Raw genomic sequence first — 20019 nt, forward strand, 5'->3', positions numbered from 1 at the left:
TGATGTTTATCTTATTAACGTACAGCTAAATCAGAAGTCTTAAATTAACACGATTTCTCTTGTTTCAAGAACCTAACTAATGTTATTACAAATTGATAATTTGATAGGTATTGAATGTAGATTAAATTTTTACATGAATGCAGGATAACTTAATTTTAATTAAATTTTATACTTCTAAAGCTACCCACATTTAATAAATCTAAAATCACTTTAAAATCTAATAACTTCAACAGCTCCAGATATCTTTACCTTTTGTCCTATTTGATTCAATTCATGATAATATATTAATATAGTTACATCAAAATATCAAATCATGAAAATAATCATGATATTAGCTACCTCTGATTAAGAAAAAGACAACATTATTAAATTTTCATTAAAATTAGGATTTTTGACTTTTACTACCAAAAAAAATCACAAATTTGTTTTTTACTACAAAAATTTTAAAAGTTTTATTTTACCACCAAAAAAATTTCTAAAAATTGTTTTTACCAACGTCAAGAAAACCATTAAATTTTGGCCATATAGGTGCAATTAGAGGTCAGAATTGACAAAAAAAAATGATCGAAAATGCCTCATTTTGCGTGTTTCACGCAACTCAAGGCATTTGAAAAACGCAGAAGGAAGCTTTTCCGATCAATTTTTGTCGATTCTGACGTCAAATTGGATCCAAAGGACAAAAGTGCCCCCCAAAACCCTTAAAAAACCATGTGTTTGGCATGAAAATCGAAGAATTAAAAAAATTCCGTTAGATTTTTTAAGGCAGGTGGTAAAAAACAATTTTTTGTGGTAAATAAAAATTTTGGTAGTAAAAACAATTTTGTGATTTTTTTTTTTTGTGGTAAAACTTAAAAAAATCCAAAAAATTACTAATGGGCATTGTTATCTCTTCTCTTGCCGGTAGTTACAGTACTCATATCTGGTAGGTAGTAACGATTAATGGATGGAGAAGGCGGACCAAGGCTAAAGCTACCTTATCCCGTGTCCAGTAGATTACCGGTAGTTGAACCCATTTACCGGCTAGATACCCTTGATTTTTTATTCTTTTAATTATTTTAAATTTTATTTTCATTTTTTATTTTTATTTTCGAACATCTAATCTTAAAAAATCTACATCAGAAAAAACAAGAGCAAGAACCTAATATCGAGATCCACAACACATAACATAAATTTAAAATCTTAAGCAACAATATTGCAGGACAATGGAGAAAACTGGTTGTGAGGTTTAATTTGATCCCTCATGGTTTGAGAATAAAAGGGAGATACAGTGAGCAAAACTATCTGAAAATCCGAAAATCCAATAATCCAATCTGCAACCGATCCGAAAATTATGGATAAAATTTCGAAAAAAATCGGATATAGGATATCGAAATATTGGATTTCAGCTATCAAACAACTTACTTTATGTTTCCGTATAATGAATCAACAACTCCTAAGCCCAAGCCCAAACCTTAACCTAAACCCTTATTTCATTTATTCTCTAATAATGCAGAATCACCCCCTCCCACCGCCACTTTCTCTTTCTCTCTCCTGTCTTCCTTTCTCTTTCTCTCTCTCTCCTCTCTCTTTGTCCTCTTAGATCTCAAACTTTTAAAGACTAAAATCCCACTCTAGAAATCATCGAAACCCACACTGAATTTTTGTATAACAGTAATCATCGCCTCCGGCAGCAGCGACTTCCCTCTTTCTCGTTCGTATGTTTGTTATATTTAGAAATTTGTGGGGTTGTTACATTATGATATTTGTAGGTATATTAGATTCAAAATATATAAATAATTGTACTTCATAAGTTTATAATTATGAGTTTGATTATTCGGTCATGAATGTCAAGATACAGATGAAATATATACAATTTTCTTTTTTCAATTTTGCCACAAAACTTAAAGAATAGGCCTAAAATTGACTCTATAGAATTTAGCACAGCATGAAGTATCTATTTGCCTTTAAAAACAGAATGTAGAGGTGACTAAAGAGGGAGACATTCCCATGCATAGAGGTTGGTGGAAAATGAAAAAAAAATAAAGAGAATACTAATATAATGAACAATGTGACCTTTGAGAACATTTTATTTTTATTGTTATGTAACTTCACATTGATAAAAGGAAAGTATAATACTGCAGTTGATGGGATACTAATACCGTACTATATTGATATATCCTAGATGAATACCTCCCGATAGTGAATGATAAATGAAAAAATTTAATTATCACAAAGACTTGCTTACAAGAATGAGAATCCACAAACTTCACATCGACAACTTTGGAAACATATAGTAGTTATGTCTAAAGTACAAGCGAGAAAGTGAGCAAACCTCATAATGGTGTTATAATTTATAACATAACAAGTTACAACTTACAAGAACCAATTCATTTCCAATAATTACCTTGAACGGCAGAATTCCAAGATGCAACACGCAACTTTTCTAGGAGTTCTTCTGCTTTATCAACAGTTGCCATTTTCATAGCCATACTCACCTATAAGAATGAACCTCAATAAGTAAAAAGGATACCAAAAAACTATGGACATTTCTTGAATAATAATTACCTCTGCATAATTATTGTATCCAAGAAGCTTTGCCTTCTCCAACCGAAGCTTTAATATTTGGTTGATAATTTCAGTATTATCAAGGTCACCACTCGAAGCACGTGTCACATAAGCCCTATAAACCTCCTCACGTAAAGAGCGATTTCGAGCATGTTGCATAACAGGCATGAAGCTTGGAGCATCTAATGTAATAATCCATGGGCCATTGTCAGCGGTAGCATTTTCATGTCCCTAATATCAATTATACAGAATTAAAAGAGGTAAGAAAGATAAATCTAGTTTGTGTCAATAAAAGTTCACATAGTGAGAAAGCTCCAGCATTTAATAGACTACAAAGGACAATTATAAAAACTTGTTTTTCATATAGTAGTACCAGTCAAAATACCTTGGACACAGCTGTTTGAGCAGCCAACCCCAAAGCAGTGGCAGGCAATCCTTCAATTTCTTTTGGGTCGGTCACTAATTTTTCAAATTTCTTCGTTGCATCCAGAACATTCTCCTCAAACTTTTGGGATAGTCTTTGCAACTCCTGCAATCAAATTGCATAGATAATATTACCAAGATACAACTACGAGCATAGACAAAAAAAAATGCTGTAAGAGGTTTTTATCAACAATAAAAGAAAATAAAGAAGATCAAACATTAGAGATAAGCTCTCGAGACAGGTTACTGTTATGGACTGGGTCAGCAGGGTCAACGGCTACAAAACACCAAGTCAGCCACCTCTTTTGGTTTACTCCAGGCGCGCAAAACAGGGGCAGCAAGGGTCAATGGTTGTAAGAAACAATGAGCAACAAGACAAGGATAATTAAGGAGTTAGGGAAAGAAAGCAGCTTCCTTTAATCATGAATGTTGTGGGTTTCCATTTTAGTTAATTAAGGTCACATGTGTTATCTAAGTCTTGAGTATATGTATTGCAAAGTAGTAGTAGAGAAGACTATCCAAAAATTGAGTGTAAACACTAGAGAGAGACTAGTAGCCTAAAGTTACTCAGAGATTCATAACCTCAAGTTATGTTTATCCTTTGTAGTTCAATCGTTTATTAATCAAAATACTCAAGCTTTCGACCTTCAATTGCAAGTTATCATAATTGTTCATTGTGTAGAAATTAATCTATAACAGTTACAAACTTGCACTTAGATTGATCAAAGGGAAAAATTCAAGCAGCAAAGTGGAAAAAGGAGTATACAAATATGAATGATGGAAAAGATGTTTCGTGGCGGCAAGGATCAGCAGCTCTGGAAACATATTCCCTCGAGACAGGTTACAAACTTGCGCTTAGATTGATCAAAGGGGGAAATTCAAGCAACAAAGTGGAATAAGGAATTAAGGAGTAAACAAAATATGAAGGATGGAAAGATGTTTCATCGCAGCAAGGATCAGCAGCTCTGGAAACAACTAGACTGGTGTAAAGTTTACCAGCTCTTTAATGAATGAATATGCAGTCTAAAGTTTAGATATCGTAAATTAATCTTTCATGCAAATGGTGAGCAACTCTAGAAATAAACTCTGATCTACAAAAGGTGATGGAAGACAGTCAGTCATGAATGTATGATGAATTATAAATAGAAAACAGTAGTAATGACAAGGAAAGTAATCAGACAGTAAACAGAAAGACACTACCCAAAATTATGAATGAAAACACAAAGAAGACCAAAAATAGTAAAATTATGCTTAATGCAGGACAGACAGCCCTCAAATACTCAGTATAACGACCTCCTGCAACCCTGTACCCAGACCCTTCAACTGCCCTAGAAAAATTTAAGGTCTCCAAACAATGTGAACGATTAAGGAGACTAGGAGAGAAAAGGATAGAGAAACAAGGAAGAAAGCGTACCTGCTGAATTTTGTTAAATTGGTCTCGCTTGTCATCTTCGAGAGAAACTCCACTGAGAACAGCCTCCTTCAATTGATCTGGAATCAGAGAGTGCAGGGGCAAAACAATTAGGACAATATGATAATCAAAATTCAACCTTTAAATAAAGAAATAGGCCAAGTTAATTCGTATATACTACCTGCATTTACTGTTAGCTGACATATTTTGACTTTTACAGTATTTACAAAAGTTACCGTGACTTCTCTTTGTAATTAATACTTGAGAAAAAAGTCATGTGGGGTCTTGTAATAGTCACTATGTATATTTTTCAAATATCAACTTGTTACAGTTTTTGCCAATGGATAATTGAAGATGTCGATGTTGGAAATCATGCATTGACAAGCGTACCTAGAGAAATTAGTGAACTAATATGAAATGGAAGCAAGAATTTCAAAGTATTGAACTTTTGGTTTGCATAGTTTTTATTAAAATTACAATATTATTACATCACATTCCTCATATTAAACATAATTGTTATTGCAGGAACTGGCCATGGTCCATGACAGTAATATCAGTCATTTATACAAAGAGTTTGTTTAGTATTACTGGGGGTTTCGATGCCTGCGTTGTGGCTTGTCCTTTGGAAAGAGTTTTTGCAATTGGTCCTAATGAGGACCTATTTGCAAGGATTTTTTTAAGGAAAAATTGACTAGAATAATTACAACTTTGCCCTATTTGCTCAACATAATCCCAACTTTGGATTACTTTTTAATTTTAATAATCCGAACTTTGATATGAATTTGCTTCAGATGGTCCCAACCGGTCAAGTTATAACAAGTTATATGACATGTGTCGATACCTGATTAGTAAAATATTTTTAAAAAGTTATTTTTAAAGACTCATGTACCCATGTCCAACATGAATATATGTCAAGCGTTCGACTCGACTATTTTTTGAAAAAAAAAAAAAAAAAACCATGGTTTTGAACCAAAAGTCCAAGTGTTAAACCCTTGTCGACGACATGGTACTCGAGGTGAAATGAAGAGTCCATGTAACATAGTTAAATACTAATTTAGAAAATCATCCCACCAGCCCCATCCACTTTCTCCGCTGCCATCCTTACCCCCTTCACCAACTCCGGTCGCACGAATACCCTCCATTCATGTCGCCCCCATCCACCCGCGTCGCCAACCTTCCTTCCCCACAAAACCCCTTTAAAACCAAATAACCAATAGCCCACCATCGAGTCAGCCGCCGTTGTTCTTCTATACTCCCTCGCTTTCCTCCCACGCGCCGCCAACATCAATTTCTTCCATCGCTGCCGGCCTGCCGCTGTTAATCTCCAACGAGCCGCCGCTGTTTCTTGTTCTGAGGAGATCGCTGATAATGTTTTGGCTCTTGTTCTTGGACTTTTGCAACGGACGCATCTGGTTTGGGCGCCGATAATCGGACATGTTTTGGTAGAGGTGGGTGTTGGCTAAGGTGGTAGAGTAGGTAGTTGGGTTGGTGTTGATGGGGTGGTAGAGGTGGCTAGGTCGTTGTGTTGGTGGTTGGCGTGGTTTCAACATTAATTTGCTTTTTTTAAATTATTTTGAAAATTATTTAGTTTTAAATTAGTAAATTAAGAGTTAATTTTTTTAAAACAATAATTAAATGTTAATTAGTAACAAATAATCATTTTTTTAAATAAATTTAAAATTAAATCTTATTTTTTACCAATCACATGATGACACGTGTAAATTAAATTTTTTTAAAAAAATTACCTATTTAACAGGTTATCGGTCACTTAGGACCATTTAAATCGAATTCATATCAAAGTTTAGATTATTAAAAAAAAATCCAAAACTGGGATTATTTTGGGCAAATGGGGCAAAGTTGGAATTATTCAAGTCAATTTTCCTTTTTTAAAACTATTTTCCTATAAGAGATAAATGTGTTGAACGTTGTGTAATTGGTGGTGGCAAACATTATCCATAGCATAAAAATATAAATGTTTGATACAATTAAGTACTTAATAAGACTCAGCTAGCTTTGAATATAATTGAAAAAGAACACAATTTTTTATTTAAGAATAATTAACCGATTAATTTAGCCTTAATGGAGGTTACAATTTTTCCGAGTAATAAGAAAAAAGAAAAGAGTTTTTTAAACCTTTAATATGGGGCAAATATGGAACAAATATTTTGAGGGGTATAAGCATTCGCACACTTTTCATAAGAGCTCTCTCAAAGTTTTAAAAAGGTAGGGATTTTAGTCTTTAACAAAAATAGTGCTAAATTACTATGTCTATTACATATATAATTTAAGAGATTCTATGAGATTAAAGTTTTTCTTTGTATAATACTACATCAGCTCGTTTTGAGTAGATTACAATTACTATGCACAAATATCAAGGTGGTTAGGAGAGAAAGAGAACATGTAAATGTTGTATATAGTCTTCAATTAGTGAGTTTTGTGGGAGCAATGTCCCACATAGAAAGAATATGGAAGGTTTGTCATGTTTATTAACTAGTGTAAACTATGTGTATTATGAGTTGTGAGCCCTCTTTTTGAGTGGGCTTGATCATGGGCTTGCTAGCAAATGATTAGTAGTATATTTATCAGAATATTTACTAGTCATAGACTAGCACTTAGCACTTAGGCACGTGGCAAGCGCGCGACGGCTAATTAATTATGGCAAATAACTGCCAATTATTTAATTAATATTTTTTTTAATTTTCAGATAATATAGGAGGCAGTTATTTTTGAGATAAAATAACTGCCATACTTATCTTTATATAATGGTTTAATTGGCAGTGAAATTTCATCAGTTTTTCATATTCCATCTAAAAAAACGTTTCCTTAAATAAACATGTCCATGGAAAGTGAAAATTGTGCTGTGTTTTCATTCTTAAAAATAGGATAATCCCGGGGGTAAATTAGCATAGGAATTCCCATTAGCATCGTAGTGGGGGCTAATATTATCCTAAGGACAGAGATTAATCTCGTCCTATTCTGTTTGTATTTTCTTTGTAATTAGTTTTCTAATTTTCTGTAACTGTAATTTGCTAACAGTAAAGAGAGATAAAATTGTGAGGATTGTCTACGAAGATTTAGGAAAGAGTGTTATAAGAGGATTATAGTAAGAAAAAGTAGAAAATAGAGTGTTACATTGTGGGGTAAAAGTGTAAAATGGAAAATGAAACCAACTTTAAGAAATGAGGTAGTTATAATTGAAGCATCAGATCAATGAGAGGGGAAGCGTAACCAACTCAAAGTGTCAAAGGAACGAACCAAAATGAAAAATGAAACCAACTTAAAGGAGCGAGGTTGTAATAATTGAAGCAAGAATTCTATATACTTATACCGTTGTACATATTATTATTTTGATCTGGATTGGAGCATCAGATATATGGCATGTACCTTGATAAACACATTTTAATTTGGATTTGGCCTACTTTGCACCCCCTGCTAAAGGTCACTTATACTTTTGACTTGAAGCTACTTATTATAATTAAATATTCAACTGAAATCGCAAGATTAAAAAACTCACTTTCAACAATCCTTTTACGAGGCTCACTCAGCTTTGGCCAATCAGGGGATTCTTGAATAGCTTTGAATGCATTGTAAAGTGGCTTGCTTTGGCCCAACCTAAGCTCAAATTTCACCTTCTCAGGCTGCACATACAGAAAAATAAAAAGTTAGCACCAAACAAACCATAATCATGGCTTAGTAGCACAAACTTTCCCCTCCTTCAAAATAAAGGAGCTGTAAAACAAGCTTAAAAATAATCTATCCCTTCTGTTAATCTTGCAATAATCATGGTGTACAATAATAAAATTCATAAAAACATATCAAATGACCATGTACGTTTCACATCTCATCAGAATGTCATAACAAAGCCACTCATCTAGTTTGTGAGTGTGAGAGTGTTACTTTATATCTAATACCCGAATCCCCAACTTGTTACTTGTGTATCCAAACACATACACATGTAAATATTCGAAAACATTACACAAATGAGGTTCCGTCGTTAGTACTTCATCATTAGAAGAGTTTCCCAAGTAGATATCAGTACGTTACCCTAAGCATCATCAACACCTTTAATTCTGCACTAACTACCAATTTAACCAATCATTCTTTTAGAAAATCATACATTATAGAGTACTGAGTATACAATAACTAACATCCTCCTCATCAGCGTGCACAACCACCTCAACAACAATAAACTCGAAACCGAGAAAATTCCATATGTAAACTATACTCTAACATTAACCTGTCAAAACATCTGTGTAAAAAGTACAATAATAAAACTATAAATTGCAATAATAGCATTATCTAATCGACCATCTGCAATCCATATGCGAAAAGATAACAAGAAAAACAAGTAAACTGATGTACAATCTAACAAAATTAATCTAACCTGAACTTCTTCGATAGCAGTTCGAAGTTCCGCGCAATCTTTAACAGACTTAAGATGATTCACCATTCCCCAAACAACACTCAATTTATCAACAATCTTCTCCAAAGGATCCACCAATTTCTCCCATTTCGGCTCAACATTTTTCTCCAATTCATCCAATTCACTCTCCTAAAATCCAAAATCACACCAATCAATAATCAAACCACCAAAAACAATCAAAATCAACAAAATGAAATAATCAGAATTACCAATTGCTTCAAAACAGCGCGAATTCCAGGGCGAACATGCTCAGGCTTAACCGAATCGAAAGGCGGAAAATCAAACTCCGCCAACAAAGGATTAGACTCGTCAATAGCAGCAGCAATCGGCGAAGATGCAGTGGTAGCCATTGAAGAGAAAGAGATCGAAGAGAGAGAAAGTGAGGTAGTACGATGTCGAGCAGAATCGAGGCAGAAGGAGAAGGAAGACGACCAAAGAGGGCAAGGATAAGATTTGCGGAGAAGTCTGAGAGAGTTTCGTGAGGAAGAAGAAAGGTGTCGAAGGTGCGAGAGAGCAGAAGGACGTAAGCGAGGGCGAAGGAGAGAGACTGAGAGGGTGCAAGATAGAGTATAGGAGGACGCCATTAGAATGTTGAGTAGAATAAGTAGTGTTGCTACGTAAAGGTGCTGCTGCTGGTGGTTTGGGTTGGACTTGGGTACGTTTCTTCGGAACATTGTGTACTTTTAATGATGGGTGTTTTGTGTTTTGATTTTGTTTTAATTGTGGTGGCCTGGTGGGCTTCTTGTTCTTTTTGTTTTGTTTTTTTTTTTTTTTTTTGGTTAAACTGAGTTGCTAGATTAGATTAAGTAAACAAAGTTTAGTACAAAGCATCGTAGTAGCAGTTAAGCAGTAAGGATAGCTAAGGACTCAGCTATTAAAGGGATAAAGGATGCACTGTAAGTTTATTGCTTGCAGGTGCAAGTAATGTGTAACACCCCGACCCCAAACAAATTAGGGAGGGGTCTATTGTCACGAAATGCGCATCGAGGGCCAACAACTGTCCTCACAAACCAACACGAATCCTTCCGACGCATTTTGTCTTCACTCATGCGCACCCCAGACTATGGAGTATTCTTAACATATGAGCTTCCTAAAAGAAAGATGCATCTTGTTGATATGAGTAGTATATCAAACTCTTTTAAAGCAATCATGAGGGGTATTACATAATGCCTACAAACCCAAGCAACTAACGATCCACCACGACGAATTAATCCGAAAGAAATAATGAGTCGCTCGAATATTATGAACATGGACGTTGGAAATCGAGCTAGGAGCGTCGAGACCGAGCATCGTAAGTCGAGTCGGATTTATAAAAAGACGAGACGATAAATATCAATTAATCAACAATTACCAAAATACCCCTAGCATCGGAATGCCAGCTAGCATGCGCACCGCACCAAAGCATGTTGCCGCGCGCGCACAGCTAACAGTGCTGTAAGAAGCCTCGGCCAACAACCCGCAAACATGCGAAGCGTGCTAGGCCGAGGCAACAACCCACATAGTTGGCGCCCAGCAACAGACCCAGTCGAGAGTACCAAGCGCTAACAGGTGCCCAAGGCAAGGCTCGCCAGCTGGTTGGAGCCGAGAGAACAAGGGAGGGCGGTTTGGGAAGCTTGGGGATCAAGGTTTGGTCCCCCCCCCCCCTCCCCTTGTGGTCCTTGCCTACCTTCTAGTGCCTTTACACTTGTTGATTAATTTTCTTTTATTTTGATTTAAAAATAAAATGGAAAATTGATTTTTACCAACTCTCTCACATATGGGAGAGTGGAGTGCTCATATGAAGTTCTCTATAAATTCCCACCTTGGGAATTGGAGAACTTCACTTGAGTTGGAACTCAAAAAGGCATCTCCATAAAAGTGAGAAAACTTTTAACTTCACATAAAACTCGAGTAGTAATTTTTGGTCCGACTCGGCTAACCTCCAAGTTAGAGACCGTCCGAGTCGTGTTGCGGGTGGATTTCCATTAGAGGTCTACGTACTTGCGGTCAGCTTTCGAAGTAAGAGCTCGTTATAGTGAGCAAAGCATGCGTCAAAGGTAATATTGTCTTTCTCCTTGTCTTGTTAATTATGCTACTTAGTTATTTTAATTGTGAGTTCTTCTTGGGCTTGGGTTTTGATTCCGCAAAAAGTTGGACTCTTCCGAAATCCAACAATCACTCCCTAAGTTTAGCCTGCTAGCTCAAAGAAAAATAGGGCACCACCCCGGGGACGCCTAGGCCTGGCATGCTCAACTTGAGCAGCCAAGGCTGAATGAAAAACGAGAAACAAAGTTGAGCGGGCAACACCAAGGTTCTCTTGGTCCCACCAGCTCGTTTTTGTGGGAGTAGTGTAGATAAATCAACAATAAGCCCTTACATTAATAAGTAAAGAGCATAGAAGGAAAAGGTCATCAATAAGCCCTTACATAAATAAGTATGGAGCATAGAAGAAAAGATCATTAATTGTAATCCCCCGTATTTTTAAATATTTTATAAATGAAAATTTATTTTATTTATAATATTTATTTGTTATTTTTCATAATTTAATTTCAAAAGTTTCAAATTATTAATCAGGGTCGAAAATTATTTGAACAAATTATTTTATGCACCTTTATTCTACAATTTATGTCCAATCACACAAGTCTAACCCATTTGTTTACTTAATCGACCCATTATTTTTATGAGGCCCAATCTTTCTTTTTACCCTACAATAATTCTCTCCTATAAATACCCCATGAATCTCCAAAAATTTCCCACACAAAAAGGTTAGTCTTATTTTCATCCTCCATTGTTTCATTATTTTGCTTAATGTTAATTTAATTGTTTTGGGTTTTGATTTTAGTATAGAGATTATATTTTTAGTATCAAATTATATTTTAATGGTATAAAGATTATAAATTTAAGATTATATTTATGTTATAAATTTCATATTTTATGAATTATAAACCTAGGGTTTCAATTTATTGAAAATCATGATTTTAGGGTTTTTATGAACAATTGATTTAGGGTTTTTATAATAATGATGTTTTGAAATTTTGGTGATTATAACTACTGATTAGTTTAACTTAATTCCAGATTATTTTGAACACATAGATTCGTGTTTTAATTTTTAGATTTCCGTTCGTTAATATTAATCCCGTTTTAATCCCGATCAGGTTCTAAACTCATCCGATTTTGACAAAAAACTAGTGTTTTCCATGTAGAAACAACATTTTAAGAAAGACTCACTACCTTTTGTAGTGAGCACCACCCTTTCGTGGCCAAATTCAGCCTCTAAATATGATCTTCGAACAGTTTTTGGTTTTTAACGAAGTTTTTTTAAAATTTTATCCTTGAGTTTAAAGGGTAAGAGATAATTTAATTTTTCTATGGATAAATTAAGTATAAAGATGTATTTTGATGAAGTTTTGAAGTGGTTTTCGATTAGTTTAAAATGCTGGAATTTTATTTAAAGTAGTATAATTGTGATTTTAATAAAAGGGTGTGATTACCTATTAAAAGGGAGATTTTTAGGGGTTTTTATATAATTTTTAGATTTTTATTAGACTTTGAACTTGCTGTAACTTCATGTATAAGAGTGTATTTTAAGGTTTTAATGAAGAAAAATTTAAAGAACTATATATAAGCCTGTAATTTTAACAAAAGGGAAGGTTTTAAAGTGTTGTTTGATTTGGATTTTGAAGGTTTTAAAGTAAGTTAGTATTGCTGTAAATTTGATTGATTGGGTATTGATTGAGATGTTATTATTTGGCTTAGGAGAGGAGTTTATTGAAGGTGATTTCTAGTTAGTAAAGTGGCATACCAATTCGTTTGCTCAAGGTACGTACAAGTTACGAAACCTTTTTTTTAGGTGCATGTTTAAGGACGACGGATCGAGAACTTAGTATCATGTATAGGGATGACTGAGTTAAATTGTTTGGTTATACATTGTGAATTTCGTATGACGTGCATTATTTTATATTGCAAGTATTATTTGTGCTCTAATTATGCAAGGTGCGCTTAGAGGCAAAGGTATATGATTGGTGTAATGATTAATTTATTACTCATTCATGATTATGCAAGCAGGATGAGTAAAGGAAGAATTTAAGTCTTCTAAGACGAGAATGCACTCAAGGTGTTTATACACCGAGGTAGTAAAGGAATAAATAATAAATGTTGCTTGCCACTAATAAATCAAGAATTGAAATTGAAAAGTTGTTTTACTTGATTGAATTGATATTGGATTGATTGTATTGTTATGCATATGAGTCATCACCAAGTCTAAACCTGTAAATCACGTAAAGTGCAAGATGGATGAGCAATAAAACTCTGGATTGGTGCACTTCTGGAGTAATGACAATCAGGGGTTGGGGTACATGGGGTATTAGCCGTGTACTTTTCTCGAGGCCGTCTGATCTACGAGTCTCTTATTTCAAATATTTTTCAAAACTAGGAGTTAGGTGAGATCTCATACTAACTACGGTCACGGAGTCGCGCCCGTGGTCGTTGGATGTTTATTGATGTTTCCGAAAGGAGGCATGGGGTTTTTCTTTTATTGATGTTCCAAATGGAGCATGGGTTGGACAACCTTGTCTATTGCGTAATCCAATGAATAAAAATAATAATTTACCTATTATTAATTAATGGAGTCTTAGTAATATAAATAGTTGAGTCGTGTGTTGAGTCTATAATTTAATGATGCATGATGATTGATTATTAGTAGCATGTTATGGATTTCTTAATTTATTTTGCAGCTTGTATGTACTCAGCTTTGCTGATTGCGTGCTTTGTGTGTCTTTCTTTGGTCATGGCCTTCGCCTTTCAATGACCCTGTGACGATCCAATTTTTACACTTGTAATATTGGGGAGCAGAATTACCACAGGTTCTTACACATGCAGCATTCATCAGGGTTGTGGGATCTTGAGTAGAGAGTTGGTTATTTGCATTTTATTTCTTTTGCAAGTTTGAATTTATTTTAATTCGATTTTATCCGACACTATTTCTTTTGGGTTTGAATTTATTTGAACACTGAATTTAATCACTTACTACTTTTATTGGGTTTTGAATAAGGGCCTTAATGGTTCCAAGTTGTATGACTTAATTTGGTTTCATTCGTTAGTTTTGAAACTTATTTATAACTGATTTAGTTTTTCCGCTGCTATTTTCTGATAAAGCCTTAACGTTTGAACACGTGGCGGTAGCACGCCAGTAATTCTCTTGAATATTGATCAGGGTCCTCAGAGGTTTAAAGAGAGAATTATTGGGGTGTTACATTAATAAACCGTTACATAAATAAGTAAGGAGCTAGCATAAAGTAACTAGAGCATTGCATAAGCCCTTACGTAAACTAAGTTAGGAGGATAAGCAAAAGTCGCAGCCACGCAAGCAGAAAAACGTACACACAAGTCCCTGCAAAAGCCAAGTAGGTGACTACATAAAATGCAAGCCCTCATCATGAAAGACAAGTGGCACAAACATGAAGTCCTCACCCAATTTGGTGATTGACAAAACCAATAAAGCCCCATATAATCAAATAATGGAGCCAAAAACCAAGCGCGGCAGGAAACTCAACCTACGTGGTTCCACCTAGAAGAAGAGAGGGTATGCTGAGTTAAGGCTTGGGTACTGCTATACCATGACTCAGCAACACGCCTCAATAAGAAGACTAAAAACTAAGAAAACAAGCAATAAACAGGGTAACAACATAAATTACAAAATATCAAGTTGAACCTCCTCCCACCAGAAACATCTAGCCAAAAAAATAAAACATTTGCGGGCTGAAACCTTACCACTAGGATAAGGAAACATTCAGCAAAAAGTCAGAAGACATGAAATTCAAGTTAAGTTGGTAAGTCGAGTAGGACATGAGCAGAAAATGTTAAGTACAAACACATAGACAATATAATCTTTGGCGGCTACAATCCCCAAAGACAGAAATAAACACTACCTAGAAACTACAGACCTAGGTGAAGGAAACTCCAAAGACCACTAGAGGATGGCAGCAGCAACATCAAGGGAGCTCCATGATGGTCTCATCAGGCAACTCGAATTCAAAAGTTTCAGTATAAGGAACAACATTTTCCTTGGCAAATGGTAGTACTAATGCTAATAGTAGAGAACTATACATGCTCAGTAGAAGTTGTGGGTTTCTCACCCACCACAACATCAGCCTTGATCCTTGTTTTAGGAGGAGAGTCAAGAACCCTGTCAGCAAATGTACTTATATCATCATCTTGTAAATCACCAAAAGCTTGCTTTTCGAGTTCATGTACTTGAGAAGACTAAGGTACCACCAAGCTGGAAGCCGTAGAAGGGTCCTTCACCAAAGATGAAGTTCTCTACACCACTAATGCCTCAAATCTCGAAGTAACTTCCTTTGGCATGTTGCATTGTTCTCGCCGACTCCCAGCAGTTAAAGAGGAAGGCTCAACTTCAGCTCCCCCAAGCCCTGCCTAATCTGTAAGAATAAGGGATCCAAAAATAGCCCTTAGTTCAACAGGGGCCAGCCGAATTTCACCCTTCAGGGCACTAGCATGAACCTCCAAGGTCTCAAACAGCTCAAGAGGATTATCAGGGGTGGCAGTGATAGGATCCTTTTAATTGTCCTTCAGCCCGAAAAAAATGCCTATCTAGCTTGTCATAACCTAGAATAACAAGCAAGGAAAAGGAAAAAGAAGAAAAATGTGAGCAATCAAATTGTTGCTGTATGGGATATATAGCTCCCGCTGAGCTATCACCGGGCTCCTAGTTTGACTCATTGGGTGCACGCTCACTGTTAGAATGATAATTAGAGGGGCTCACCAATCCGACAAAGTCAGCCCGCAAGTTAACCAAGTAAAACTCTCCATAAAGGAGATCGTACACCTATAAATAAAGGATAAAGTACAACGGAAAAGAGATTAGACACACAAATTATTACACTCTCTCAATCTCTCTAAACACATTCTAACTTAAGCATCGGAGAGGGGTTCTTCGAGCCACCCCCGAGGGCAGTAACGTTGTTGCTGTGCGCAGGTTTTCAGCTAGACCTAGCCTACCCCAGTCATAACCCTTGGATCCATACCCAAAACACCTGATAATCAAGAAAAAAACCGGGGGGGGGGGGCAAAGATTTGAGCTAGGAACATTCAATAATGCTCTAATTGAATAGATAGAGCCAGCAAAAGTAGAGTTCACATCAAAACATACAATTTTGTCTAATTTCTCAAGAACAAATTTAATAGGACGAATTTCGTAAAGGTTTAAGGTAAGTCATCCAATCGAAACCACAAGTTTGCTTGATCAAACTTAATGTCCTTAATCGAAGTATCTAGATGCCACGACTTGAAGACGATGAGGGCGGTTTTAACTTGGATTTTCTCTCCTCTATCACTTTTATGTAACGATAATTTCTATCACTTTTATGTAATGATAATTTCTAGTTTGTATAACACAAAAGAAATTGTTGTCAAGTAAATCTAAAGCTAACCAAATATCTCCAAACAATCAAAATTAACAAAGAGATTGTAAATATATGCAACCTATTACCTACGTTGATACGTAATAAGTAAACATATACATAGGCCGTCACAAAATGTCATGTGTAGCCCACACTAACACGTCTTCAATGCCAATATGTTATTGTTATTGTTTCTAGTCCAAAATTGATTTATACTAGTGACATGTTTACACGCAATTCATTTACTACCACATAGGCACATATATACGACGACCGTTGCAACTTATGTATTGAATTTGCACAAACTCAAACAAATTGATCCTGTTTTAATAGCATTGGTATTGTCGATACATAAGTGATAATTATATTTACCTACCCATTATTGATATTGATCGATTCTCATTTAAAATTTTCAACTTGAAATGATATCAAATAAACTTCAACTAGTGTATAGCCCGGGCGATGCTCCGGGTTATTTTTTGTAACACTTGTAAGGAATAGATAGGTTCATTCTTTATTATTTATTTATTCAATATTTGTTTATAATTTAGGAAAATTGGCTTAAAATAATACCAACTATCAACGATGTGTGCAAAATAATACGAACTCAATTATTTGCTATTAGCGGTACCACCTTTTATACTATATGTGCAAAATAGTACGCAAGTCACCAAAAACATATTTTGAGTAATATTTCGTTTTATTACTATTATTTATTAATTATTTTTTTTCAAATCAAAATACATATTGTATTACTAATTTCCTTTATAGTCAAATTAATAATGCATGCCCCACCCCTTTGTTAGATTTTTTTTTTTATTTAGTTAGTTTCAAATATTATTGTAAAATTCCAAAAAATTCCTTACATTATTTTGGTTGGTGAATGTGGGAAAATTTTGGGTATTTTGAAACTAATTATATCAACATAATAATAATAATAATAATAATAATAATAATAATAATAATAATAATAATATGGCATATAGAAATTACTATATGTATTATGAAAAAAAAAATTAATTACATATTGATTTTTCCTAAAAAAAAGGGTGGGGAATTAATGCATTATTAATTTGGATTGTAAAGAAAATTGTTAACATAATACTATGTATGTATTTTGAAAAGAAAACAAAAAATTTATATAAAAAATAATAATTAATTACAAATATAGATGGAATATTCATTGAAATACATTTTCGGAGATTGGTGTACTATTTTGCACACATAGTATAAAAGGTGGTATCACTAATAGCAAATAGTTGAGTTTGTATTATTTTGCACACACTGCTAATAGTTGGTATTATTTTAAGCCAATTTTCCTATAATTTATTATAATTTCCCATTAAACCTTTGATTAACTATTTATGAAACAACTATTGACTAATTATACAAACATGTTCTTGTAAAAAAATTATATAGACATGTCATTTGTATATAATTTATAAAATGATGAAAACAAAGACATAATTAATATCAAAATAATTAAATAACTAAAATTTACAATGATAGTTAATGTTTCTTGCTTGTATGTATTATCTCGATGATCATAATTAGCAAATAATAGGATCGATTTTTTTTTTTTGTAAGAATTGCAGTGATTAAATGTTCAGATCTCCATCCAATCCATATACTTATATATTTATGAGTTGAGTATTAAAAACATGATTAATATATGGATGAGATGGTAAGACATCTAATGCATGTTTTTGTGGTTGTGAGTTCGAATCTCATAATAGACATTTTTATTAGAATATGCTCGTAGTTGAAAGATGATATGGCGAGGGTGCCACGTGGCACATAAACGTTTTTAGCAACGCTTTTTAATATATAATAAGTATAGATTATCAAATATTTTGAAATACTAATTAAAGAATATTTATAATTACAAATTACAATGTTAGGTTGAAGATCTTAATGCACTTTTTTTTTCCCTAAGATCTTAATGTACTTAGGGCCCGTTCTGATGGACTGAACTAAGCTGAAGTGAATTGAACCAAATGAACTAAATTAAACTGAACTGAACTGAATATTTTATGAGAGAAGGAAATTAAGATAAGAATTGAACTGAACTGAACTGAACTGAATATTTTATGAGAGAAGGAAATTATTTTAACCTAAGTTTTTTATAAACAAAATTGTACATCCGTTTTGATATGAATCTCTTAACTCCATTATGTTCTGGGATTTAAGTAGCATCCACATGTCCCATATATGCTATCAATCTTTAGAATACGTATTATTTGTACATGATCATCAATTGGTCAAACTATTTTGTTTTATTCCAAAATTTTGAGGCATGCGCATGGTGGTGATCAAGCAGTAGAAGGTTGGAGTATTCATGTCGTGTGTTATTTGCGGTATTGCGCCTTTCTATTAGATCGGTAATCACACTTACTTTGGTGTTGTTTGTATAATTATTTTATATTATTATTGTATAATTTGCTATTCATATGTATGATTTATGTATATAATTTTATGATTTGATCAGATTTAATTGTCGTATTAATTGATTATGTTATAATTTAATTTCTAGGGTTTCTAATGTTGTTTCTATAGGGAGTATTGTTTTATCGAGGTTTTAGGATTATTAATGCATGCAGAGTATTATTTTTGGGTTGAGATTTGATTATTTTTGGATGCTAGTATTATTACCCTAAGAGTTGAGATATATTATGAATTGAATTGTTATGTTATTTGGGAATTTGTGCCATAATTGAGATTTAGTTGTGAATGATTATTTGATCAAAGTATGAGATCAAAAGGGTGAACATTATTATTTTGTTCTTGGTTTGAGGCTCGACGTTGTATACTTCAGTCCTTGGCATGTTGGTAAGAGGATGATAATCATGAGTTAAAAATGAGGTACAAACTTTATTTATTATTTTTTTATGGTCCCCTACAGTGGGAATTGGCCCGTATGTGGTCTGGTTCAAGGTGTTTTTTGGTTATTGAGAGTATTCAAGTTTTTATACTTGTTGGTTTATTTATTCGAATTACCCATGTCCAAGGCTAGGTATAGGACAGCGAGCATGGCACACTTATGGGTTATATGAATTGATTGAGTAAAGGTTCATATTTTTATTCGAGGTTGGGTTGATAAAAGGTTATTTTTGAGAGTACAATGTGTAATGTGATGATTACTCAGCTTTTTGCTGATGTGTGTGCTATTTTGTTGTGCTACTTGTGTTTGCGGCCATGTCTTTTTCTTATGGTGGCCCTGCGACGATCTATTTTGGAATTTGTCCTTAATGGTGAACAGTCAAGATTGTTTAAGCAGGTTAATCAAGTGATGATCGTAGCTAAAGGAGTTCAAGTGTTTCGATTAGTTTGCTATAACAAGTTGTAAAGTTGTATAAATAGCTCACTTAGATTTATTGGGTTGTAATTATTGGGATTTTGTAAGCCTTAACACTCGACAGGTTGTGAGTGTGGCGGTAATAACTTCGATTTAGGTGTATGCTTTCGCAATTTTATTTAAAGGTCGTTAATTTTCCTTTAATTCTTGTTTATTATTAATTAGTAAATCGGGGGTGTTACAAGCCGGCCCCTAACCCCAGCGCCAACTTCGGCCCGTGACCAACCCGTCCCCTGAACTACCAACCCCTTCCCTCCCTCCCCCCCCCCCCCCCCCACAAAAATCCAGGCATCCCCCTACCCATGAAACCCATTTACCATCACGATGCCAACCCCCTCCCCGTCCCCTATTCCTTTTCCAGCCGCACCACCTCCCCCGTCCCCAGCTCTTCTGGTTCAATGAATCAGGTCGATTTTTGTCATTGTTTATAAGATTTGCTTCTGGATGTTCGTTGGAGGTTTTGCCA

The 20019-nt window shown here is 34.5% G+C and overlaps 1 protein-coding gene across 1 annotated transcript in view; it reads right to left on the minus strand.

The window, feature by feature from the left end:
* LOC145601259 (putative cytosolic oligopeptidase A) overlaps positions 1–9400 on the minus strand; it is a 29530-nt gene extending 20130 nt beyond the window's left edge. The window contains exons 1-7 of the mRNA XM_081657233.1: positions 9011–9400; positions 8763–8930; positions 7893–8016; positions 4382–4458; positions 2930–3073; positions 2545–2775; positions 2384–2474 (exon numbers count right to left, since the gene is read on the minus strand). Coding sequence (XP_081513359.1) covers positions 2384–2474; positions 2545–2775; positions 2930–3073; positions 4382–4458; positions 7893–8016; positions 8763–8930; positions 9011–9385 — 1210 coding nt within the window. The 5' untranslated portion in view covers positions 9386–9400. The remainder of the gene's footprint in view (positions 1–2383; positions 2475–2544; positions 2776–2929; positions 3074–4381; positions 4459–7892; positions 8017–8762; positions 8931–9010) is intronic.
* Positions 9401–20019: the final 10619 nt, after the last annotated feature.

This window comes from Chenopodium album, chromosome 21, assembly GCF_948465745.1.
Source record: "Chenopodium album chromosome 21, dcCheAlbu1.1, whole genome shotgun sequence".
Classification (NCBI taxonomy): domain Eukaryota; kingdom Viridiplantae; phylum Streptophyta; class Magnoliopsida; order Caryophyllales; family Amaranthaceae; genus Chenopodium; species Chenopodium album.